Genomic DNA, 26,606 nt, shown 5'->3' with positions numbered 1-26,606 from the left:
AAAAAAAATCCAGCTCCCCATCATAGATTTTCCATGTAGTTTGGAGCACGGCAAGCTCACGAGTATCACGGCGGTCTCAATCATTTAAATATACCTTCTTACCTGCTTGTTTCCCCTCTACCTCCACCCCGTTTGATTGACAGTTTTGGCTTCACAGAGTCAGCGATAGATGGAAAACAAGAAGGTGGGAGGGTTTAAATGCTTGGCCCCGCCGTAAAGCACTGAGCGCCTGTGCTTGGTATGAACAGTCATTGGGCGAGTCCCATTAAAGCATGACCCCTTATGAGCAAAATTCCCTACCCAATTTCTATAAATCCCACCCATTTTGCTGGAACTATAAAGACGCTGAGTTTTTGATGCAGAGTCAAAAACTCACCAAAATCTTATAATGGGCACACAACCTAAAAAGGCGTTTTATGGAAACATACATCTATTTTCAGTGTTAATTTCCCTTTCTATGAACTATGAATATGCATATACCGTAATCATAAAGGTGTAATGTAGAATGGGAAAAACAAACAAAACTAACTGAAATAGCTACCTGATGAGGATATGAGAAGGTTATATTGTGACAACATCTGATCTGAACCAATACTGGTTAACCTATTAAAGGGAATAACAAAAATGTAGCCATGTACCTCGGTTTTGATGCGTTATAAAAATGTAAAATGGGTTTTCCAGTATTTACCAGCAGGTAGGCAATGTGATCTAAAATATCCATTACTTACTTTTCAAATCCTCGCCATTTCAAAGCTGTCACTCCAATGGTCCCAGCTGGTAACTAGCCATACATAATTCACACGACCACTGCAACCAATCATTGGCTTCAGTTGTAATTCTGTCTTAGCACATGCGGATGCCAGCAATTGGCTGCATTGGACACATTAGTGATGTATCAGCAGGGACCAAGGGGCAGCAAACTGTATCGATTTAAAAGGCATGTGATAAATCTGGCATTAGGCAAGTTTTAAAATATCCCAGAATATTTTTCTAGATTTCACCATGCATCTCTAACAAATGTATAGGCTCACTCATCACCCCACCTTTCTTGACCAATCTGCTAATCTCTCAGTAAGCAAAAAAATAACCTACATAATAAAAGGGGTTGTCCACTCACGGCAAAGCCTTCATCAAAAGTTACAGCTTACCAATTACTAAATAGTATGTAACTACACACTTGCCGGTTGCAGCTGTTGACAAGCGACTACAAGTATGTGACTGATATTTTTGTGGTCACATGCACTCAGCGTTTTCATAAGACATTGTGAAACTATACAAATCGCATTCTTACGTTCATAATGACAACCACAGGCACTGGCAAGCGGAGCCGGATCTTAACAGTGTGCAAGTTACACATCCTTAGAAATTGGCAAGTTGCAGCCAATGTTACCAACGATTTCACCAGGAATGGAACTATAAACTAACTACAGACATGGGTTAAATTAACACTTCCCATCCAATATATCCTTGCCTCAAAAACAAAATGCTCTCAATTAAAAAAAAAAAAGTCATCACTGAATTCTTCACTTTGACATGCTGCAACAAGACATTTGAAACCATATGAAGTTCCCCGAGTGTGTTCTGCGGCAGTAAAGATCCATTACAAAAACATAAGTGAACCCTCATGAGACTTTTATTAAAGAATTTCCACTCCTCGGACAAAGCCTACAGAGTGGTGCTTAAAAGTTTGGGAACCCTTCAGAATTGTCCAAATTTTTGCATAAATTTGACCTAAAACTAAGATTAGATTGCCATTCCTCCTAAAGGTATATATGAAAAAAAACAAATCAAACAAATTAGTCAAAAAATGTATTACACTACCATTTTTAAAATGAGAATAATGATCGAATAGCACATGTATGAGGCGGAAAAGTATGTGCACCTTTACTTTCAGTATCTGGAGGGATCCCCTTCAGAGACAATAATTGTATCTAAACATTTCCAGTAATTGCTGACTAGTCCTGCACATGTTGAAGGATTTATAGCCCATTCCTCCCTACATAGCTCTGTTATGTTGGTGGGTTTTCTCCCATGAACTGCTTACATCATGTCCTTTCACATTTCTATAGGACCAATATCAGGACTTTCACTTGGCCTTTCAAAAACCTTTTGTCTTTATTGTTCCATCACTGATATGTAGCTGCCCTTGCCCAGATGCAGCAAAACAGGCCCAAACTATGATACTACTACCACCATCGTGTTTCACAGACGAGGTTTTTATGTTGTAACAATGTGGATTTTTTTCCAGCTCTATTTTGGTCTTATCTGTTCACAAAACACTGTTTCAATTGCCTTCTGGCTTGTACATGTGATCTTTAGCAAACTACTGTTGAGAAGCTATGTTCTTTTAGGAGAGCAATGACTTTCTCCTTGCAATCTTGCCATGCACACCATTATTGTTCAGTGTCCTATTGATGGAGAATTAATGAACATTAGAAAATATGAAACAGTCCTTTAGTTGTTTAGCAGTTACCTTGGGTTCCATTGTGACCTACGGCTTGCTCTTGGAGTGATCTTTGTTGCGTGACTACTCCTGGAAAGGGCAATAATGGTCTTCAATTTCCTCCATATGTACTCAATCCCTGTGGATTGGTGGAGTCAGAACAATTTATAGAGGATTTTATAACCTTTTCCAGTGTAAAGAGCATCAGAAACTCTTCCTTTTGGGTCCTTAGAAATATTTTTTTATGCCATGATACACTTCACAACACAAATGTTGTTGAAGATCAGACTTTGAGAGAGCCCTGTAATTTAACCATTTAATAAGCCAGGGAATGTTTAATTTTTTTTGTGTGGAGAACTTCCCCCCTTCCCCCCCCCTTCACTTTCTTCCAATAGTCATAACCTTTTACTTTTCCGTCAAAAGACGTACAACTGCTTGATTTTCTCAAAACAATCAGTAGTTTCGAATATCATCACTATTATTATTTGGTTTTACAGCTTCTTTTAGGATTTGTGTGAAAATCTGAGTTGCTTTATGTCAAATTTGTGCAGAAGTATAAAAAAAATTCTGAAGAGTTCAAACTTTCAAGCACCATTGTACCAATATATCAAATGTTTGGCTTCTTTACAAGAGACTTTTTTTTGAAAGTGACAGAAGGAAGTGCAGCCATATTGTTTTTCACCTTTGAATTACCTACTCATGAACTGATAAGTAAGGCTATGTGCACATGTTAAATAAAATTTCTGCATTTCTTGGCAGGAAAATTTTTTATTTGCCCAGCGTTTTTGACTGATTTGAGTGAAATCAATGGTGAAAAACAACTGACCTGCTGCAGATTATTTTCTGCATCAAATCTGCAAGTCAAAAATACTCAACATGTTCATGACACTTCAGGTTTCCATTTCACTTTGCTGTCATCACGTTTTGTTAAATCTACGCAGAAAAAAAAACAAAAAAAAAAAAAACAGTTTTCCAAATCAGGTCAGGAAAATAAAATCAATTTGTGTGCATGAGATTTCTGAAATCTCAGACTTTGCTGGTACTCTAAAACGCAGCTTAAAATTTTCATTAAAAAAGCAGCAAAAAATACGACAAAAAGCAACATAGTCTAAATGTTTACACTTCTGTTGTCTCTTAAAGAGAACAGTTTCCAAACTTACATTATGAACTGTACATTCCTGCATATAGCTAAAAGGAATGTAAATCAAGTTATTTTCTTCTTTCCATTGTGGATATACAGGGTGCCAAAGTTCATGGCACCTTATATGTTCATTTTATCATTCAATTGGGCGGTTATTGTGTATGCAATGGTAGCTAGCAGGGCTGTGGAGTCAGTAAGCCAAACCACAGACTCCTCAATTTCCCTGACTCCGACCCCACAGCACTGGTCACTACCGAGCCTGGACATAAAGTGCAGCACACATTCATCTCCACTAAAAGCAGAGATCCTTAAAATCAGGACCCGAACAGACATTTATAGGACATTTTATAACTCTACCAAATTCTTATGAAAACATTTACAGCATATCCTGCACTGAACCCAATTTTATATTTTAGGAGTCGGTCCATTTTATACTGACTCCATCTTCACCAAAATGGACACAGACTTCACAGCCATGGTAGCCAAGAATCTTTTACTCTGAAATTGTTTTGAAAAGCCAGCCAGGGACTATAGGAGAGATACCCGACTCACCCACCTTAGTCAATTGACAGGTCTCTCCAGATGTATACGCGAGTGAGACCTATTAACCTGGGCAGGGTAAAAGATGTCTGCCGGAGACATCAGAATAGTTAGGTTACACCTTCACTTTTCAAACTAGGATCTCTCAAACACTGCAGCATTCCAGAGTACAGCCAGGTCCTGAATCAGTCAGTCCATGGTTTGAGCAGCAGGAATCACATGACACGTTCCCTTTAACATTAATGATGATGTAAAGCATATATGTGTTTTTTATTTTTACAAATATTTTAACAGAGCAAAAAAAAAAAAAAAAAAAATTAGATAGATATACATACATACATACATCTGAGAACACAAGCCATTTATTCCCATACAGAAAACAAACAAGGCAGCCCAGATACCTAGTACTACTATACTTGGATCGATCCAAGTATGCACATTTATATAAAAAAGGGAGAAGATACAGTAAGTCGCTGCCATACTCATGGCAGTGGTCATCTGCCATGGGGACATGTCTGAGGTTCAAGCTGATACATTAACATGATTTCTCTCCTTTTACACAGTGGTGAGGCAGATTTACTAATCCTGTGTAGGAGTTACAGCTTAAATTTGATACATTCAATATCTTCTAGTCTATCACAGTACTTCATTGTGGATGATAACAGATGCATTTTTAGACAGACTAGTCTAACTTTACACCATTTTTTTCAAGGCTTACATTTAAACCATGTTTTAAAATGTAGCCTGTGATGTTGTATATGTAGTTTTATCTGTGGACAGCACGGTATACAAAAAGGAAAAGCTGAGCAGAATGATATATAGGTTTGTTGGAAAAGTGTCAGTATAACTTGTATTTTATTAATTAATCCCTGGTGCTTCTACCCACAAGTTCAGAGTGTGGTAATCCTCGGAGATTGACTGATCTGTGCATGCACAGTCAGAGAGAAGGCTATCAATCACTATAGGACCACCCATTGGATTGATCTGCATAGAAACAGGGAATTCAATGAATGCAATGCATGTTTTACTGACACTGTTCCCACAAAAAATGTTTAACCAATCTGATCAGCGTCTCCTGTGTTAGCATCCTGTCTGCGAACAGAAACACTTTTCAAACTTGGTAAATTTTACAATTTTTTTTTTTTTTTTTTTAAACACTTTCTACAAAAGTGTCGAGTGAGGATAAAACAGTGTCTTCTTAAACCCTAAATAAAATGTAGCACATGGCATGTACGCAATAATTCTAGCTCCATCTTATGCAGCCTAAAGCCTCCTATACATTTTAGCCAACTCGTCACATTGTGCTCTGCTGTGAATGGGAGCGTCCCCATACCCAGACTGTTAGCCATACCTGGCACTGTGTATGGGGGCAATTTACTGACTGGCTCACAGCAACAAGCATAATTCAGAAATCACATCAAGAAGATCATGTCCACTCATCACAGCTACAGAAAAATGCCACTCACAGAATTTTTAGGAAAAAAACACTTACTACAAGAAAAGCTAACTAGCAGTCAGTAGGGAATTTGAAAACAATATAAAAAAGTTGCATTGTTGTCTTATTACATTTGTGATTTCCAGTTTCTTGCCCCCCAAAATACTTTAAGCTCTTGTTTTGTTTTTGTTCTTTTTTGTTTGTTTTTTTACATTTTGAAGGGGGGGGGGGGGGGGTCTTAGGTTATGTGCACACGTCCGGATTTCTTGCAGAAATTTCCTGAAGAAAACCGGAAATTTTCTGCAAGAAATCCGCATTTTTTTTTTGCGTTTTTTTCCCGGTTTTTTTCGCATTCTGCAAGCGTAATTAGCTTGCAGAATGCTAAAGTTTTCCAAGCGATCTGTAGCATCGCTTGGAAAACTGACTGACAAGTTGGTCACACTTGTCAAACATACTGTTTGACAAGTGTGACCAACTTGTTACTATAGATGCTGCTTATGCAGCATCTATAGTAAAAGATAGAATGTTTAAAAATAATTTAAAAAAAAAAAAAATGGTTATACTCACCCAGACGATCTCCTCAGCGGCGTCCGTTCCTATAGATGCCGGTGTGGTTCAGGACCTGTGATGACGTCGCGGCTTGTGATTGGTCGCGTGAGTCACATGAGCGGTCACGCGACCAATCACAAGACAGTGACGTCATCACAGGTCCTGAACCACACCATCTATAGGAACCGAAGAGAGAGCATGCACCGGAGAGGCGGGAGCACTTCGGGGTCCATCAAAGGGTGAGTATAGGACTATTTTTTATTTTAATTCTTTTTTTTTGACCAATTATATGGAGCCCAGTCCGTGGAGGAGAGTCTCCCCTCCTCCACCCTGGGTACCAACCGCACATAATCTGCTTACTTCCCACATGGTGTGCACAGCCCCGTGCGGGAAGTAAGCAGATCAATGCACTCCTAGGTGTGCGGAATCCCCGCAATTCCGCATTTTTAATGAACATGTTGCTTTTTTTTCCGCGATGCGATTTTTTCGCGGAAAAAATCGCAACATTTGCACAAAAAATGCGGAATGCCCTGTAAATAATAGGAGGCATATGTAAGCATTTTTTTCACGTTTTTATAGCGAAAAAAATGCGAAAAATCCTGAACGTGTGCACATGGCCCTAAACTCTAAAATGTGGTTGTAAAAAAAAAAAAAAGTGAACATAGCTGATCAAGGGGTGGTTGTGGTTTGTATTGTAACAGGAGTTTTAAGTTTATGGCTTTAATGCCATATCAATGGGTTCAGCCAGCAGTCTAGTGGAGGCACCAGCCAACTGACCACCAGAAGAGAGGTAGATCACGCATGGTTGACTTTAGATTACCGGATCACATTTTTCTCCCTGAGGGTACCGTCACACATTGAAATTTCCATCGCTACGACGTTACGATTCGTGACGTTCTAGCGATATCGTTACGATATCGCTGTGTCTGACACGCTACTGCGATCAGACACCCTGCTGAGAATCGTACGTCGTAGCAGATCGTTTGGAACTTTCTTTCGTCGCTTGATCACCCGCTGACATCGCTGGATCGTTGTGTGTGACAGCGATCCAGCGATGTCTTCGCTTGTAACCAGGGTAAACATCGGGTAACTAAGCGCAGGGCCGCGCTTAGTAACCCGATGTTTACCCTGGTTACAAGCGTAAACGTAAAAAAACAAACCGTACATACTCACCCGTCGGTGTCCTTCAGGTCCCTTGCCGTCTGCTTCCTGCTCTGAGTGCCGGCCGGAAAGTGAGAGCAGAGCGCAGCGGTGCTGCGATCTGCTCTCACTGTACGGCTGCACTCAGAGCAGGAAGCAGACGGCAAGGGACCTGAAGGACACCGACGGGTGAGTATGTACGGTTTGTTTTTTTACGTTTACGCTGGTAACCAGGGTAAACATCGGGTTACTAAGCGCGGCCCTGCGCTTAGTTACCCGATGTTTACCCTGGTTACCCGGGGACTTCGGCATCGCTCCAGCGCCGTGATTGCAACGTGTGACCGCAGTCTACGACGCTGGAGCGATGATTATACGACGCTGCGACGTCACGAATCGTGCCGTCGCAGCGATGAAAATTTCAATGTGTGACGGTACCCTGAGATAAACCATTGACTTGTCAGCCTGTGGCTTATCTCAGGGAGAACAATGAGATCTCAAAACATAGGAGAACTCATTGTGTATGGGAGAGTCGGCTGAGATGTCTGTGGCTGAAGCATTTTTCAGCCAACAGCCATCTAATGTTTATGGTCAACTTTATTTTGTTGGGACAGGTTATTGTCTGGCAGATCAAACAGATTGAAGCACAGGATGACTGTTCAAACCAAGTGCCACTGCTCAGTGCATCACAGTGGGGCCAATTAGTTAAGTACACCTTCCCCATAATCTTCACCCCTTGCTCTTTGATTACCGGGTGAAGATAGAGGGTGGATATGTAGAAGGATTGATAGAAGAGCAGAGGAAAGGTGTATTTAAATGATTGGTCCCGCCTTGATGCACCGAGCGGTGGGACTTAAGTTTGAACAGTAATTCTTTGATGACAGGGTACCTTTAAATAAGGTCAGGTGTTCACTTACACAACAACAGTTTAGTTATATTTCATTCTGATTTAAAGATATCACAGATGAACAATCTAAGTATTTGCAGAATTTTGAGCAGCAAAAGCCAGTGTCAACAGGAAAAATGGCACATAAAATACAAGTGTGTGACATGTTGGTATGCAATTTTACCCCCATTCATTTGATTGGGTGAAATATGCTGCAAAAATGTTGAAAATTGACATGCTACAGATTTGGGGAAAATAAAAATACATTGAAGATTCAAATCAGTTGTCATCAAGTTCTGTAATGTCTGTATCCTCTCTCATGTCCTGCCCTGGAGATGTACTATGATCAGACCATGCTCCTGTACAGTCAGACAATCATTACACAGTACACAGCAGGGGCACATTTATAAGATTACATCAACGCAGGAACATTTTTTTTTTAAATACATCCAATTGTGGCATTATTATTCCAAGATCTATTAGTTAAAAATGTACTTTGTGGGGAAACCACTTTCCAACAGAAGCACTACAAAAGCCCAAGGAATATTACTATGCATCAGAAAATTGAAGACTCGGAAGTTTTTCTCATATGAGTTCCTCTGAATTTTTCAGATACAACTCATACTTATTATAAAAAACCTACAAGAAACTAAATGAGCAAAATCCCCTGCTGTAACTAAAGTAAAAAGCAAGTGCATTTAAATAACTCAGGGACCGGTTCTTAGTAATACTTTTTTTTGTCAAAAATAGCATAAAAGCCATCCCACCATCGTCAAGGTGCCCTGATCGGGACAGTCCTACGCTGTCTAATATTAAAAACCTTACCATGTGTCAGAGTAATTAAAAGCTTCCCCGTACTGGGGTCCATAGATTGGGACCCGTTCCTTTTGTCTGCCCTTATTCACACACGGAGGTCATCTCTGACACATGGTAAGGTTTTTAAATATTAAACAGTGTAGGACCGTCCCTATCAGAGTTACCTTGTCGTGGTTGGATGGCTTTTATGCTATTTTTGATCAAAAACAGTATTACTAAGAACCCCAAGTCATTTAAATGCACTTTTGCTTTTTACTTATTAAGTTACAGCAGGGTTTTTTGCTCATTTTGTTTCTTGTAGGTTTTGTGAGCTTTATGGCCAATGTGAACATGCGTTTATGTGCTGCATGTATATTAACTTAATCCATGCTCAATTTTTGTGTTTTTCATACTTATTATAGTCTATGGAGATGTGTACGTGTATCTTTGCAGCTCTAAAGCTACTTTCACACTTTCGTCGTTTGGCCTCCATCGCAATGCGTCGCTTTGGGAAAAAAAATGCATCCTGCAAATGTGCCCGCAGGATGCGTTTTTTTTTCCCCATAGAATTGTATTGCCGACGGATCGCGACGTATGGCCATACGTCGCGTCCGTCATGCACTGGATGCGTCGTGTTTTGGCGGACCGTCATCACGAAAAAGACGCTCAAGGGAAAGTTTTTTTGTACGGCGCATCCGCCATTTCCTACCCCGCATGTGTGGCCGGAACTCCGCCCCCTCCTCCCCAGGACTTTAGAATGGGCAGCGGATGCATTGAAAAACTGCATCCGCTGCGCACGTTGTGCCGAATTTTCAAATCACAGAAATCTGGATGAGCCATAAAGCCTCAGTGTCAGCCCGCCACCACTCTACAACACTGAGTACTACTATACAGCAAAGCATCTGGGGATCTTCACAACAATCTCAATACTATAATTAAAGGAAGTTGTGAACATCTTAAAAAAAAAAAAAAAAAGCCTGACAGCATGTTTTACCTATGGAAATAGCCGCTTACCCCTTAATGAAAATTATACTTTTTTTTTTGTAGAGACCTGGTATGCCAGATATGAGAAATCTAGCGTAGAAGCTATACCTCCCAGTGCACTTCCATCCTGATTTACATATGACTTTTACACTAGGTGTTTAATGGCAAGCACATCTTTACAGAAGTAAAAGAGGGGTATATGTTACATTGAGGATAATCTCCTATACAACTATACTATTTCCACATGAGAAAACATGCTGATATTTAGGCCTGAAAATCAAACCTAAGACAAAAAAAAAAAAACAGAAAGGATGTCTAGCTACCATGTCATCTCCCATACACCACACGCATGGTCTCATTTCAGAAGCAGCAGCTTGGAGGTCATTATACCATAATACTGAGCTGCGTAGCTATGAACACCCCCTAGAAACCACAGCCACCCTTGCCTATGTCCCTCCAGTCACTCACTCCACATTTTTCCTGAAGAAGGACTTTTGTATACAAATTTGGTCCTGTAATTCAATAAGTTATCAGGGCAAGAGTCTGGGGGAAGGAAAGAAGTGGTTGAATTGTGGAGAAATACATTTTGTCTGATACATACGACTTCCTTACACTCCCTGTTGCTTTACAGGGGAGATTAGATGAGTTATTTACTATTGTATTCAGTATTTCAGTGTCATCAGCGTAAAAAAAAAAAAAAAAAATTGAAAATAAAACAAGTTTAAGCAAGGACTGTGTGCAGATTAAGGAACTACCAAAATCCCAAGTCAAAGACATAACATCATTCCAAGACTTCTCCCGAGAGGCACCATTCATCTGGAATGCTCTACCCCAAGAAATTAGAACCATAACTTATACAGTTTTAGGGGCTCCCTAAAAACACATCTGCTTAGAGATACCTTAGAGATCCCTAATCAGATATAGATATATATACACACACACACACACACACATCTCCGATTCACTATTTCTCCAAACATAACTGTCCATCAAACTTCGCAGCACCCAAAAGCGCCACCAATATTGGCTGGTGAGTAGCTCATGCAGCCTTTATCTATCCCTCACTTCCTCAGGATGGCTGGACTGTCATTGTAAATAAACACCTGTACTCCGTCTCCCCCACCTCACTGTAGATTGTAAGCTGTTATGGGCAGGGTCGTCATTTTTCTTTAATTACTGTATTATCTTTAACCTTTTTACTTATGACTTACATATGAACTGTTGTAAAGTGCTGAGTTGGCACTATATAAATCAAGATTATTTTTATCATCACTTATGCCATTATCTCATGTCTAGTGTAATTAAATTTTTCCAACTAACTGTATATATGCCAAGGCATTATGTACAAGGCAAAGCGATATTCATAAAGCCTATATAGCAGGATATAGTGCCCACTATACAGGGGAGTGTAGTACACAGTCTTTTCTAGAAGTAAGGCTGGGGACCCGCCATTTATGGCCAATATCAGATGCATATGGTCAGGAAATATGTGCCAGATATTAGCCACAGTAAGGAAGAATGCCTATGGACTCATTGTAAAGAAGGAAAATAAATAAAAATTGGATCCATTTTTTTCAGTGTCTCTATATAGGAAAGAGCAGTCTCCAGCTCCTTCTTGTACATTCAAGCAAATAATATGCCGACATTATGACCAGACGGAGGCCTAAAGAACACACTTTGGCCTCGGTGTTGAATTGGAGCCTATAAAAACCAGAAGTATACAGCGAGAAAAGTTCCCATCATATACTTTGGGCTAAGCGCACAGACTGTGAGCTCTTAGCCCTTGGCATTTGGAGTAAATACTTTCATAATAAGTCATGTGATGGAACATTTAGAAACTCCCCCCTCCCTCACATATTCTATATGAAGCCATAAGGGTACGTTCACACAGGAACAAAGACCAATAACGAATCTGACTAAACTTTCTGCAAAAATCACATAAGTTACATGTTGATAAGACACAGATTTCAAGTAATAAATCTGAAAGGGTAAAATCTACAATAAAAAACTGCGACAAAGGTCAATTTTTTTTGTTTAAGATATATCCACTTTGCTGGTACTGAATATGCTGCAGATTTTTCACCTGTAAAATCTGTATGTTTCTGCTCCACACGTGGATTTTTTTTTTTTTTTTTTAAAAGACAAACCTCCATATGAAAGCTAAGAGGTGTGGATGTAGAATATCTATGGATAAAATATTTTTACAATATAAGGAGTCTACATTAGCATTTCTCAACTCAAATCCCCAACAAATCATTTTTTGACTATGAGCTTTGTATTGCACAGGTAAAGTAATTATTGGTGTCTCAGAAATTGCCACAGGTGTTCGTTCTCATTAAAATGTATCCACAACACGTTAACTATTGACTATGTGCGCACGTTGCGGATTGGGGTGCACAAATTTCTGCACAAAATCTGCATCTCCTGGCAGAAAACACAGGTGCAGATTTGATGCGTTTTTTTTGCGGATTTCATGCGTTTTTTACCCCTGCGGATTTCTATAATGGAAGGGTGCAGAAACGCTGCAGATCCGCACAAAAGTAGTGACATGCTACTTCTTTTGATCTGCAACGTTTTTCCATGCGGAATTTGCTGCACCATTAGCACAGCTTTTTTTTCCCCTATTTATTTACATTGTACTGTAAATCACTTTGCGGATCTGCAGAATTTCTGCGCGGAAAAATCCACAGTAAATCGGCATCGTGTGCACACAGTCTTAGGATACCTGGAAGAATAGAGCTGAATAACACTGGAATATGAAACTAACTGCCTTATTAGAGTAATAAACCATACTTATAAACAAACTAAAAGTAATAGAAAAGCATTTCACACAAAGTCACAAAGAAATGAACTGGACAGTCAAAAAAGTTTTTGCAGTTGCCATGTGAAATCAAGCTTTTTTTTGCCATGAACACATCATTGTATAGGGTCACCAACTAACTCATTAAATTCCTGGACAGTCCATATAACTGTCCAGCGCCTGTAAAAAATAAATAAAAAAAAAGAAATCCCAAATTTTTATTTAATTGAAAATGTTTACGTTATTGTGATTGTGTTTTTGCACCTTACAGCAAATGCTACAATTTTTCTAACTTTAAAATTATTATCTATTTTAGCTTTTTTAATAGCTCATAAAATGTTTTTTTTAGGCCAAAAAAATGCCCTACATTTATATAATTAGATGCAGATTGGTTGATAAAAAAAATAAAATAAAAATAAATATTTACTAAACCTTACATGGAAATTTGTGTTTCTACACCAACTGAATGGATTATTACAATCTCCGTTGACAATAGCAAATATTTCTACGTGTGAACATAGTCTTACGGATTCTACAATCGTAATTTATAGTCTATAGTGTATATAAAATCGTTGATAGAGGGGAGGGGCACCAATTTCCTGCCAATTTATGGTTGTGTTTAAAATACCGTATATATATGTGTGTAATAAATGTATATTAAACAAAACCATAAACAAACAGGAAATAAGTATGTGGCTGATATCAAATGTAGATATTGGAAAATTGCTGCCCCCCCCAAAGTTTTATAGGGAATAACTTTTTTGAATGAAATCCATCCCCCAACAGAGAACCATGACTGGAGCAGTATACCGGTAACAGGGACAGACACACAGAACTACATACTGATACTTTCTGCTTTGCCATTGTTTATGTTGTATGCTATGTAGATTATACAAGTGAAATGCTTAATCCAGAAAATTTGCTAGTTCTATAGCCAAAACAAAATTGGCACAGAAAACCCAATATTCTAAATTAAAAAAACAAACAAACAAAAAAAAGCCACAAGCAAATGGGGTATATAATTTAACAATAAAGATAGGCGGACATATACAAACATCTGAGGACAGAAGATTGTGTGTATATTTCTATAGCACACATTACAGGAAGCTAAAATAATATGCCGAGCTAAAATGGTCTTCCATGATTTATCAAGGTGTAAACAGCTGAAAAGGGAGAAAAAAAAAACTGCATTCCTTGGACATTCTCTGGAGACTCCAGTAGTGTAATCAGGAACCAACACTGGGGATGGAGCCATTATACACTGCTGCACCCATCCCCCCATATCAGGCAAAACCTTGACAAGGCCCCCTATTCTATAGCAGCCTTTTAATGCTTCAATAAGCCTTCTGCAGCACCATATTCCCAACCTGCCTTTCACAGCAGGTATAAAGGTCATTCCAGCAACGTGGGAGTGTCCACGTCAGATCTCCAAAGTCCCAACATGGCTTGGAATGCAGTGACTGCTGGGCCCAAGAATTTTACTTTGCATACAAATCAAGCACACTTTGCAATGATTGGTCTCCTGTATTCAGCTTAACTTCATGGCAACCCTAACTGACACCACCTCTTGACCTTCCCCTTATGCAAGGAGGATATAGATTGCTATATCCCAACCCCTTCCCTGCCCCCATAAATGCATAGCTTGGGCTGCTCCTGAAAGCCTAAAACTAATAATGAGTGGCGTTGGGGGGAGGGGATGGCCATGCATTCACAACACACACATGGTATGAGAAAGTTAGAAAATCTAACTACGAATGTCTAAGAGGCGCAAAAGGGGGAAGGGCAACCAAAACATTTTGAATTTCATTCATTACTTTTAACCAACCATAACTTCGGCAAATGTAAGAAAGGGGAAAAAAAAACCTCAAGACATAACACCATGCTATTATTTAAAGGAGGGGGAAGGCAGAGACAGTAAAACGGAAGATGTCGGCGGCCTCACTGAAAAATGAACCTAAGATTTTCAACATACCAACTGAGTGGGTGGGCTCTTACTGGGTACACATTTACCATGCGAACATCAAACAAAGACCTTACCCACCACCCACACCTTGTTTAACCCTGAAAGCACAGTGGTAGTTAATGTATAGGAACAAAAATGTAGATGAATGGATCCTAAGCTGAAAGAGAGGGGATTAAAGTTCAAAGACCATTACTAAGAATCTTGCTAAACAACATCAGTGTGCTGTATAGAGTGTAAAATACAGATACATAAAGAAAAAAAAAAGAAAAACAACCATGTGATACACAAAAAGGTGCTAAGAGTGAACTTGGAACATTTCAGTTGGTAAGAAATGGGGAATAAGAAATTAAAATATATATTTATATAGCAAAATAACAAAAAAAAATATAAGTATAAAATTTCAAAGCTAGGGCCTAGTCGTTTTAGGGATCTTAAAATGACCAATCACATCAGTGTCAAATTTGGTCTGTTATTCGATGTTTATATTTTACACAAACTATACACAAGGCCAATACAATGTGGATACAAAATGACATTTATATAATAATTACATTAAAATTGTAATTTATCAGTAAGTGGAAACCTGTATTTTTTTTTTTTAATACAAATATAAAATATTAGATCTTGTGTTCTTTGTACACCATCTAGTCCATAACTGGATAGATAACACGAGCAGCAAAAATTTCCACAGCAATAAGCCTTTCCAATTGGGCCTCAAAATGGCAGCAGGTTCAGTGCGTACTAGAGAAAGCCATACCATAGGGAAAATGCAAAGCGATGATGATGATGGTGGAGGAGGAGGTAGTAGAAGAGAAGGAGGGAGATGGGGGGTGGAAAAGCAAAGGGCCTAAAATAATCCCATTTATCTGCTTCTTGGTTGCAACTTTTGAAGTGCAAAAATCACATTTGCATTTAAGGCAAATCACATATTTAGGCCCAAAGGTCTTTATTGATCAAAATAAATAAAACCTGACCAAGCAAGAACAGAAAAATGTGACCTATGTGAAATTCAATTAAAAAAAAAACAACAAAACTTAAACCAAGTGCCAAAACAAAAACCATTCACATGCACACACAAACCCCCCCCCCCAGCAGATTGAGGTCACATGAATGCCCTTTTAGCCTGAAACCCAAAGACCAGTATGCAAATGTGCTCTCCATGGTGTACACAACATGCAAACATGAAGGAAGAAGGCTCCTAAAAGCCACAACCATTGTGACTGCTCCCAGCGTTAACAATTACAGTTCAGAGACAATTCCTTCCAGTATTAGTAAATAAAACACCAGCAGAAATAAATCTCTACTACAAGTCATGTGTGCCAGCCATGAATGCAAGAGGAAAGGTGCAAATAGGTGATTAGCTGTTTAATCCTATCACCTTCCACTTCCATCACTGATACAAAATGAATGGACATATTTACCTCTGCCTTTTGGGAACTGAGTGTTCAACTTCTATAACTTTACCATGCAGCTCCACTTTCCCTGCAACAAACAAATAAAGGTTAGTGTTGATGGTTCAAGCGGGTGACATGAGCAGGTCACCATCCCCCTCCCCCATTTACTTCCCTTCCTGCTGCTTTTGCTGCATTCAGCATGAAAAAAAAAATGGCAAAGAGGAAGATGCAACATGTTTGTATCATACAAGAAAATGCATCCATGAAACAATACATACATATAGATAGATATTTCTCATGAGCTAAGATTAGGAAGAGGCGACCAGTGAGATGAGCAGGGCAATAATTAATAATTAAAAAGCAGGAATGGAGGAGGATGAGGAGGGGGTGTGATCGTCGGTTGGGTGAGAATGGCACGATATGTGGCAGCTCTCTTACACAATCCTCGATGGCAGAGAGCTGTATACAGGAGGGATCCAGCAGTCATGTGCTATGGAGCTCTGTTTTATGAATGAGCCCCACACATTACCGTGCAGCAAAGCCTGAGCCCCACACCCTGCACATGTCACACACCCGGCCACGTCTGGCTCCTCACTCGCCTTGCACACACCAGGGATGACCATTGGATGCAGCATTACAGAGCATGGGGTGTTCCCTGTAAGGGGGTGTGTGTGGGGGGAGTGAGACCTGCAAAGTCACCTGCCTTCAGCTCGGTGGCAATGAAGGGGGTTACCTTTCATCGTGGAATAAAGGTTGCAGACTAAGCCCAGCACACCTCCCTACATACAACAAATGTATAGTTATACCATTTAAAATAAACAATTGGCAATTTTGTATATGGGTGGCGCACACCGAGATGGCACCGTGCAACTTGCTACAAAAGTATCTAGAGAGCACAAGTCCATGTCCCCCTGTACGAGCAGCAAGAAGACCACCGTGCAGATCCAGCAGCCCCCTGGTGCACGGCAGCTTATATATATATATATATATATATATATATATATATATATATAATGAATTAAAGGGGTGCCCAGAGCTTGGGCCCTCTGCAGCATAGCCACCCACAGGCAGCAGAGTTGGTGGGTTTAGCGCAGGGCGCCCGGGTCATCGCTCATTACCTGAGAGGGTGTCGATGGCCTTCATTGCCCAGTTCTCATCCGGACAGTCCACAAACGCGTAGCCAGTCTTTACCAGGAACTGACCGGTGAAGGGGATCTTAGACTCCTTAAAGAGACTCTCCAGATCCGGGGGGCTGACGTTCTCGCTGAGGTTTCCTATGTACAGCTTGTTCATTTTACAACCACCAAAAAATAAAAAAAATAAAACAAAAAAGGAAAACCCGAAATCGACCCCCAAAACACGATCCCCAAGCTGCAGCGAGCGCCCAGTAGGAGGGGGAGCGGCCGGGGACGAGGAGCAGTGAGCGCAGCGCTCTCCGTGCGGACACCGAGGGGAAGGAGCAATTAGCGCTGCTCTCCGGATGTGCGGGCACACCAGCGGCGCTAGCAGGAGAATGGCGGGCTGACGACGAAGGAGGAGGAAAACTACTTTTTGTCTTCTGCCCCCCCAATCCTTTTGGCACAGACAGACTGTGAAAATGTCACTGTACGCTGAAATGCAGGCGCCGCCTCTCCGTCCACAATCCCGAGGAAGAGGAGGACAAAAATCACTTGAATATTCCGGCTTTTCTGAATGAGCCACGTGTTCAAACTACAAATCAACTTCTCACGTGAGGAATCCCAGCTCCTCAATTAGATGATAGTAGTAGATGCAGGGGGAAGAGAAGAAGTCAGGGAGGGGTGCAAGAGAGAGAGATTGGGTAGAGGGACAAGGGAAGAGGGGAGGAGAGTGATGGAGATGAAGGGGGAGGGGGAGGGAAAAAGACAAGTTTGGTTGGGGGTTGGTTGGTGGATTCCTCTATGGATGGATGGATGGATGAATGGCAAGGAGGGGGCTGCAGGCTAGAAAGGGGTCACTCACTAGCAGTGAGCCTGTTTGGCCTCTTTATACAGAGGACAGGGCACTCACCTGCAGGGAAGTTTAATGGGTTTACATTGGGTTTCATAGGACAGAGAATAGAATAAGGAAGGGGAGACCATGAACATCTCTCTCCTCCCACGCCCTCTCTACCTCCTCCCTCTTGGGTGTGCGTAAAAAATCCCTCTTTCAAGAGGGGGAGGAGGAGGAGGAGGTTGTACAGTTGCTGTTTGCCATTATGGTTTGAGGACTGAATAGGTAGATGGCTTTCAATGAATAGGGTGGGGGGATGGAGATGTGGCTGCTGGAGGAGGAGGAGGTGTGGTGGCTTCAGTGCAATCATATATACCAGGAGCCCTAGAAGAATGTATGGGCTGCAGCGCTGATCTTCGTGTTTGGTGGCTTCCTGGGATCCTCACTCCAATTGGCTGCTGAGCGATGAATGACAAGGAGTAGGGGAGGGGGAGCTGGTTGTGCCAGGGGGTAATACCAGGGATTGCCAGCTTCGTGCTCCACGTATAGTACTATTCAATAGTGTGACTTATTTGCCATTACTTCCTCAGCACATCTTCATCAGGAGCCAGCAAATTTCCAATAAACTGAAGAAAACAAACAAGATGTGAACAGTGTACTAGTGGCAGAAGAAGGATTCAAGGCCACATCTATAGCACCGACATACACGGACACAGGCGCAGCTACTTAGTAGCAGGCTAACGGAGCCATTCATAATTTTGTGCTTTGGTCGGAAATACAATGGTGGGTCTGTGGGGGAGGGGAGAGGGATGGGAAGAGGCTGCCTCTAGTAAAAACATTGTTGAGTGGAGGTTCAAGAATCTGCACTAGTGTTAAAGCTTGTATTTTCTTCACTCAGGAGCCTCCTCACTTGCTTCTGCTCTCATTTTGTTCACTTGTTGCAGATTTAGTTTTAGTTGGACCTAAGAATCTTGTAAGTATGAATTCTGGTTGATATTGGTAATAGTCAGGCTGAAACTCGTGTATAATTGTTTAGTTTGATATCTCTTCAACAGGCTTATACTTTTTGGTTTATTTGTGTCACAAGCAATTTTCCACTGAATACATTTTATAAATATATATATATATATATATATATACATAATTTGTAGTATATTAAGTATAGTGTGTGTGTATAGAGAGAGAGAGAGAGCAAGTGAAGAGTAAGATTTATATACAGAAATGTAAGGTATATACGGTAGTGTCTAAATATGTGTATGCATAATAAATATATATAGTGTGTGTGTGTTTGAACTGATTATGAACTATGAGATATTTAATATTATAACTGTGTTTATATTTGCATAGATATAATGTATTTGGAGTATGTCAATATTAATATTATGTATAGTTTGTGTGTATAAATATGTATTGTTTATGTAGTTTGTCTAAGTATAAAGTTTGTGTATATATACGTATACGTATACATTTTTATGGTGTGTATGCAGTGTCGATATACAAATATTTATGTATGTACAGATTACTTTGTATACATATAGGGTTTATATATTAACGTTTGGACAGTAGTGTGTGTGTATAACATATAGTAATCTCAATGTACAAAGTGTCTATTTAGCTGTAGTATATGAAGTGTGTACAATATATAGCTTGTGTGTACACGTGTATAGTGTATATATTTTTTTTAATTCTATAACTACTTTTGTACATTAGTATTTGATCTCTTTCCACCTTGATACTGGTGTTAGCACCTTTCACTGCTCCTCCTCGTGTAATTGTGTCTTCCCTTGTTCTCACTGCTTGTAGCTCAGGAAACATTGTGATTTTGCTGTCAGTCTTATACTTTATCATCCTCTGATGTAAATATGGCTGCTCCAGATGAGTAAATGCCCCCAGCAGGAGCCAGAGGCCTGAGTGTCCTTCCTGGGTGTTTTGCGGAGGTGCCCTGTGCACACAGCCCTCGCTATTGCTGCCGGTGGCTCGGTAATTCCGTGTGACCCCGGGGTGAGGACCGAGCCCTCCATGCAGCCGCTCATTTTGCGATTTTTCTTTTGTGCCTGTTTATTTAGTACCAGTAGCGCCCTGCGGTGTCAGTCCCGGGAGTGCGGATGCGGCAGGCCGGGTGTGACAGCGGGTGCAGCTGCCGCCATTAGTGCTGCCGCTAGTACACAGGCTCTGACTGGATTTGGGGCTTATTCTTTGGCCTTTTGCTTTGTTCCCGCGCTGTGGAGCCGCCGTGCGCTCGGTGTGAGGCAGCAGCCCGCTGTGCAGGGTTGCAGCCGCCGCCGCCATGAGTGTGCAATACATGTGACTATGGGGAAGGGGGTGTGTGACATGTAATGGTGACTGCGGCCGTGCAGCCGCTAACAGCCCGCACCGGAGCACAGTCCGCACCGGAGCACAGCCCGCGGTACATTGCACTTATTGCCCCGGACACGCACAGCACACGGCGGAATCCTCCGCTTCGGTGGCAGCAGAGCCCAGTCAGCAGCACCGTGAGGAGAAGGAGCGGCGCGAGTAGTAGTGCGGCATTAAGTGCCCGTGTGTAAAGCGTCGTGTGAGCGGCCGCTCATTGGCTGGCAGCTGTCTCTGTAGCTCCTCCCCTCAGCCTCGTTCGCGTCCCCAGCACTGGCTGACTGATTTGTTTCCTTCCCTCTCCCCATTCATTGGCTTCCCCGCGCTCGCTATTGCTGCGCCTCTGGCGCCAAGTCAGCGCCCTCCCCCACCCCCATACTACGCGCTTGTTTACCGTGTCATTATTGTCCTCCTGCGCTGGGAAGGGTTAATGTAGTGGGGCAGTACTCTGCAGACCTCAGGCTGCTCTAGTAAGGGTTAATGTAGAGGGGCAGCACACTGCAGACCTCGGGCTGTTCTGGGAAGGGTTAATGTAGGGGTAGCACACTGCAGATTTTGGGCTGTGCTGGGAAGGGTTAATGTAGGGGGGCAGCACACTGCAGACCTAGGGCTGCTCTGGGAAGGGTTAATGTAAAGGGGCAGCACACTGCAGACCTCTGGCTGCTCTGGGAAGGGGTAATGTAGAGGGGCAGCACACTGCAGACCTCGGGCTGCTCTGGGAAGGGTTAATGTACGGGGGCAGCACACTGCAGACCTCAGGCTCCTCTAGTAAGGGTTAATGTAGAGGGGCAGAACACTGCAGACCTCGGGCTGCTCTAGTAAGGGGTAATGTAGAGGGGCAGCACACTGCAGACCTCGGGCTGCTCTGGGAAGGGTTAATGTAGAGGGGCAGCACACTGCAGACCTCGGGCTGCTCTGGGAAGGGTTAGGCTACTTTCACACTAGCGTCGTGCACTGCACGTCGCTATGCGTTGTTTTGAAGAAAAAACGCATCCTGCAAAAGTGCTTGCAGGATGCTTTTTTTCTCCATTGACTTGCATTAGCGACGCATTGCCACATGTCGCATCCGTTGTGTGACTGTTGCGTCGGACCGTTGACACCAAAAAACGTTGCATGTAACGTTTTTTGGTGCGTCGTTTGCAGCATTTCCGACTGCGCATGCGTGGCCAGAACTCCGCCCCCGCCTCCCCGCACCTCACAATGGGGCAGCGGATGCCTTGAAAAACAGCATCCGCTACCCCCGTTGTGCGGCGCTTCCACACTATGCGTCGGTGCGCTGCAACGTCCCATAGCGACGTGCAGTGCACGACGCTAGTGTGAAAGTAGCTTTAATGTAGAGGGGCAGCACACTGCAGACCTCAGGCTGCTCTAGGAAGGGTTAAAGTAGAGGGGCAGCACTCTGCAGACCTAGGGCTGCTCTGGGAAGGGTTAAAGTAGAGGGGCAGCCCACTGCAGACCTCAGGCTGCTCTAGGAAGGGTTAATGTAGAGGGGCAGAACACTGCAGACCTCAGGCTGCTCTGGGAAGGGTTAATGTAGAGGGGCAGCACACTGCAGACCTCGGGCTGCTCTGGGAAGGGTTAATGTAGAGGGGCAGCACACTGCAGACCTCAGGCTGCTCTGGGAAGGGTTAATGTAGAGGGGCAGCACACTGCAGACCTCGGGCTTCTCTAGGAAAAGTTAATGTAGTGGGGCAGCACTCTGCAGACCTCAGGCTGCTCTAGGAAGGGTTAATGTAGAGGGGCAGAACACTGCAGACTTCGGGCTGATCTAGGAAGGGTTAATGTAGGGGGGCAGCACACTGCAGACTTCGGGCTGCTCTGGGAAGGGTTAATGTAGGGGGTAGCACACTGCAGATTTTCGGTTGTGCTAGGAAGGGTTAATGTAGAGGGGCAGCACACTGCAGACCTAGGGCTATTCTGGGAAGGGTTAATGTAGGGGGGCAGCACACTGCAGACCTCGGGCTGTGCTGGGAAGGGTTAATGTAGGGGGTAGCACACTGCAGATTTTGGGTTGTGCTGGGAAGGGTTAATGTAGAGGGGCAGCACATTGCAGACCTCGGACTGTGCTGGGAAGGCTTAATGTAGAGGGGCAGCACACTGCAGACCTCCGGCTGTTCTGGGAAGGGTTAATGTAGAGAGGCAGCAGACCTCGGGCTGCTCTGGGAAAGGTTAATGAAGGGGGCAGCACACTGCAGACCTCGGGTGCTCTACACTAGGAGCGAGTGAAGAGAAAAAAACATGTAAAGCTGGGGACTGTGGTGACCCAGCAGAGGAACTGTCCTCGGAAAGGGTTAAAAGAACAAATGATTCCAATGAAGATTGCTCCTGGAAGAACAGCTTGTTTTAACCTTTTGCTGCCCCAGTACAGAAAGGACGGTGCACATGGAGGTCTGCGCACAGCGTGCAGCAATTATTGGGGGGTGTATTTTGTTTTCGCCGCTTATACTAAAAGCTTTTGGAGGTAATGTCTGCTGGGAGGCGGGTTCTCTGAAAAGAATGGTGTGTGAGCTCTCAAGGCTGCACATAAACAGGAACACGTGGCGAGCTGGAGTTGGCGCACAATATGTACATGCATTAACTTTGTGCAATGCCATGGGTGGGGGGAGGGTTCCAGTTTGTACTTGTTCATATCAACCTATACCTGATCAAGGTGACATAGAAAGTGCAACTTCTAAAGATAGTTACATCATGTAGCACGGCAATAAAACCATCCACATTTTTATTATCGCAGCCAGCCAAAATATATTCCTGACGTCACAGAAGGAGTTTGTATTTTCTCTCCGTGTTTGCGTGGGTTTCCTCCGGGGTCTCCGTTTTTCTCCCACATTCCAAAGACATACTGATAGGGAATGTAGATTGTGAGCCCCATCGGGGACAGCGATGATGATGTGTGCAAAACTATAAAGCGCTGCGGAATATGTTGGCGCTATATAAAAATAAAGATTATTATTAGACAAGAAGCTTCCAAGGTTATGTCTCCATCTGGCCATCCGCAACCGTCATACACCGAATCTAGTGGCTTCTTCAGTGACTAATTGCACCAGAGCTGAAGATTCTAAATTAAATGTCATCATTTGTGGAATACTTTCATCTTGTTTCCCTTCCTAACACTATTTCACTTGGCTAAAATAAGACAATGTTGAAATGAAGATCTGGATCTAGCTACTCCCAGCTCCTTATAACGTGATTCTGCAATCTGATTTCTACGGGGGCAGATGCTGCTTCTCTGTACGATCAAATACTAGTAGGAAAAAAATAGCTTAAAGCGATGTTACAGTTTCAGCAAATAACACGTTGTGTAAGAAATAATTACCGTACATCATTTTCTGGTAAACTTTCTGCACTGATACAATCTGATTTTTCAAGACTACTTCTTGCGCACATTTATTGTGTCCCTTCATTGTTAACTTCCAGGTGATTACACAGGTGTAAGAGTAATAATACCTTATAGGGTATGTTCACACCTGGCATAACTCCAGTATTTTTTAATGTATATTTTACGCAGCGTACCAGCAAAATCAATGAGATTTCTGAAATCTCATGCACACGCTCTCTGTGTGTGTGTGTGTGTGTGTTTGGAGCCCTGCTGCATTTTAGCCAAAAGCAGTATGTCAATTCTTTTAGGATATTTGCAGCATTTTTCACCCATTCAAATGAATGAAAAAAAAAACACAAGTAAAATTGCGCGTATTGGACTTGCAATTTTTCTGACAACCCTCTGGTGCAGAAAAATCCACAGAAATTATGCTATGTGTGCATATACCCTTTTATAGAACACTCTGCACTGTGTCATGCTCCTGTGTTCTCATGACATCCTAAAGGCAAATTTTCATCTAATAGAAGTCAGCAATGAAGTTATCATTCTGAAGTGATTGTGAAATCTGTACGAAATTAATACGCAAAGTGCAAGGGGAAGTTTATTATTATGTTTTATTTGTGCAAATTATGAAACCTCTTTAACCTGTTTAAAACCTATCACCGATCTGGCCCAAGACTATGTTCACATGGAGTTTTTTGAGGCGTTCATAAACAGTTTTTCAAGCAGAACCAACTTCTGTAAATGCATTTTTTGGAGGTATATATAATTTTTTTTTTTTACAAAATTTTCTAATCCTAAATCTGCTTTAGGGTCTGTGCACACGTTGCAGTTTTGTTGCAAAACCTGAAGGATGTCCTAGTACCAGCAAAGTGCATGTGATTCCCAAAGTCTCATACACATGTTGCTTATTTTTTCTTTGCAGATTTGCAGCACGTTCAACTCTACAGCATGTCAATTCTTTCAGCAGATTTCACCCATACTAATATTGACTGAAAAAAAAAAAAAAGCATCATAAATGCATGTAAAAAAAAAAAACTCACCTATTTTCAGATCCATTTTTCCTGCCAACTCTTCAGTATTTGGAGCAGATTTTTCTGCTTGAAATAATAAACATGCGCACGCACACTTTTAAGTTTTGAAAAAGTTTTTTTTACCCCTGACAAGTTATTGCCTTTTTTTTTTTTTACATCAAATTCCATCAGGATCTGCTTCAAATAAGTAGATTTCCCATTCAAATGAATAGAAGTTTTTGAGAAGATTTTAAAGCTGATCTGCTGAAACAACTCAGTGTGAACACAGCCTAAGGGTGTTACTACAAGTACACATTGATTTAATTGGACAAAAATAAGTCAAATATCAGTCTAAATTAGTGTGTTAGTAAAGTGATGACTGAAATCTGATCTGCCAGAAAACTAGTCTACCAGGCTCTGTTCACATGTCCAGTAGTAATTTCCATACTGGTCCATTTATTTGAATGGGGACAGAAAGATTCTAAAATGTCTTCATTTTGAATGTAATCCATCTACAATCTGGTTTTTAGATGGATCAAGAAACGCAGTCTGCAAAACTTTTTGCTTGGCCACAAAAACAAATAGCAACTGAATATATATATATGTTTTTAAACATTGTAGTCTATGGGAAACGGATAGTAACGGATGGTCATCTATTATGTCATAAGTTAACAAATCCATTTTGAGCACTTGTGTGTGCTCCAGAATACTGGAGGTGTATCCGTTTTTGCTCCATTTGGAATAGATTCATAATTTTTTTTTTTTTATTGTTGGATCCATTACAAACAGATGACAGCTGGACATACAAGCAATGTCTAAAATCTGCCAATAACAAGGAAACGTGCAAGCAGCATCTGAACGACAACTTGAGTATAGAGAATATAATTTTTCATTTTAGGATGTTTGGAATCACAAGTGGTTCTGTGGGTGCAAACAGCCAACTAGGACCAATTTTATCATCTGTAAGATTGGTCAAAAATCTGCGTGTGTAGATCTAACGTTTGTACTCCACTCTTACGTTTTTGATCATTACCCAGAATCACTTCAAACAGAACAAATATCAAAGTTCTAAATCTGATATTAAAATAACATCCCTCACCTTCTCTAACCGTAGACACAGAGTGGTGTTTTCTTATTTCTCTATAACAATGTGCTTCCTTATAACCAGATTGCTATTTATTCCCTATGGTCTAACCCTAAATTGCACCAGTAAGGAATGTTCTGAAAACCCCAGGCAAGTTCATATGATGTATCACAATAAGAATGTGGTTGTAAGTTGGACCCATTGTGGGGTTTATGCAAAACAAACTTGATCTGCAATGAATAGAGCAGGAGCGACATACTTTCAGCATGCTACTGTTTCCTCTAAAATGGAGGAATTCCTATTTTCAAATTCAAACCATATGTCAGCAGTGTATATGTAGAGTCTTACTATGTAGGGTATGTGTCTCTCTGTGCTAGGAAAAATACATTTGTGGATAACAGAAATAATACATATTTGTTGGTCTTCACTACATTCTTTATACAAGGCATGGAGGACCGCCCACATGTAGAATATTGTGTCACCATATCAATGTGTCTTTTCCCAAAAGTTTATTTATTTAGCTTAGTTACTGTATAATGTGCGTGCTTGTGTGTGTGTGTATGTATGTATATATACAAACACACACACACACACACACATATATATGTATATATGCACACAGACACATACATATATATATCCTCCCGACTTGGTCTACTATTTCTATGAAGGTGTATGACATCTGCCATTAAGGAACATAGGTCATGCGGTCAGAAACATTTTAGATGCGTAAATAACGGTCTTGCATAATAGATTGTTTTGGGTTTTCATGCCTGTTTATAGATATGTACATGTTTGTGTGTATGTATATATATTGTACATAA

At 41.5% G+C, this 26,606-nt stretch overlaps 1 protein-coding gene and 1 long non-coding RNA gene across 3 annotated transcripts in view; one reads left to right on the top strand and one right to left on the bottom strand.

Annotated features, from left to right (window-relative positions):
* Positions 1 to 18,192, bottom strand: part of IGF2BP3 (insulin like growth factor 2 mRNA binding protein 3) — a 164,102-nt gene extending 145,910 nt beyond the window's left edge. The window contains exons 1-2 of one of the 2 annotated variants that reach the window (XM_077268755.1): positions 17,186 to 18,192; positions 16,095 to 16,155 (exon numbers count right to left, since the gene is read on the bottom strand). In XM_077268755.1, the coding sequence (XP_077124870.1) occupies positions 16,095 to 16,155; positions 17,186 to 17,360 (236 nt within the window). In that variant the 5' untranslated portion in view covers positions 17,361 to 18,192. Of the gene's footprint in view, positions 1 to 16,094; positions 16,156 to 16,505; positions 16,605 to 17,185 lie in introns of those variants that run through there. The other variant, XM_077268756.1, reaches the window with a different exon arrangement.
* A 123-nt stretch (positions 18,193 to 18,315) lies between these two features.
* The window catches only part of LOC143781858 (uncharacterized), a 49,146-nt gene continuing 40,855 nt past the window's right edge, over positions 18,316 to 26,606 (top strand). The window contains exon 1 of the long non-coding RNA XR_013216824.1: positions 18,316 to 18,990. This is a non-coding gene — a long non-coding RNA (uncharacterized LOC143781858). The remainder of the gene's footprint in view (positions 18,991 to 26,606) is intronic.

The sequence above is a fragment of the Ranitomeya variabilis genome, chromosome 6 (assembly GCF_051348905.1).
Source record: "Ranitomeya variabilis isolate aRanVar5 chromosome 6, aRanVar5.hap1, whole genome shotgun sequence".
Taxonomy (NCBI): domain Eukaryota; kingdom Metazoa; phylum Chordata; class Amphibia; order Anura; family Dendrobatidae; genus Ranitomeya; species Ranitomeya variabilis.
Note: the sequence above shows the minus strand (reverse complement) of the source record. Positions and strands in the feature narration are given on the sequence as shown.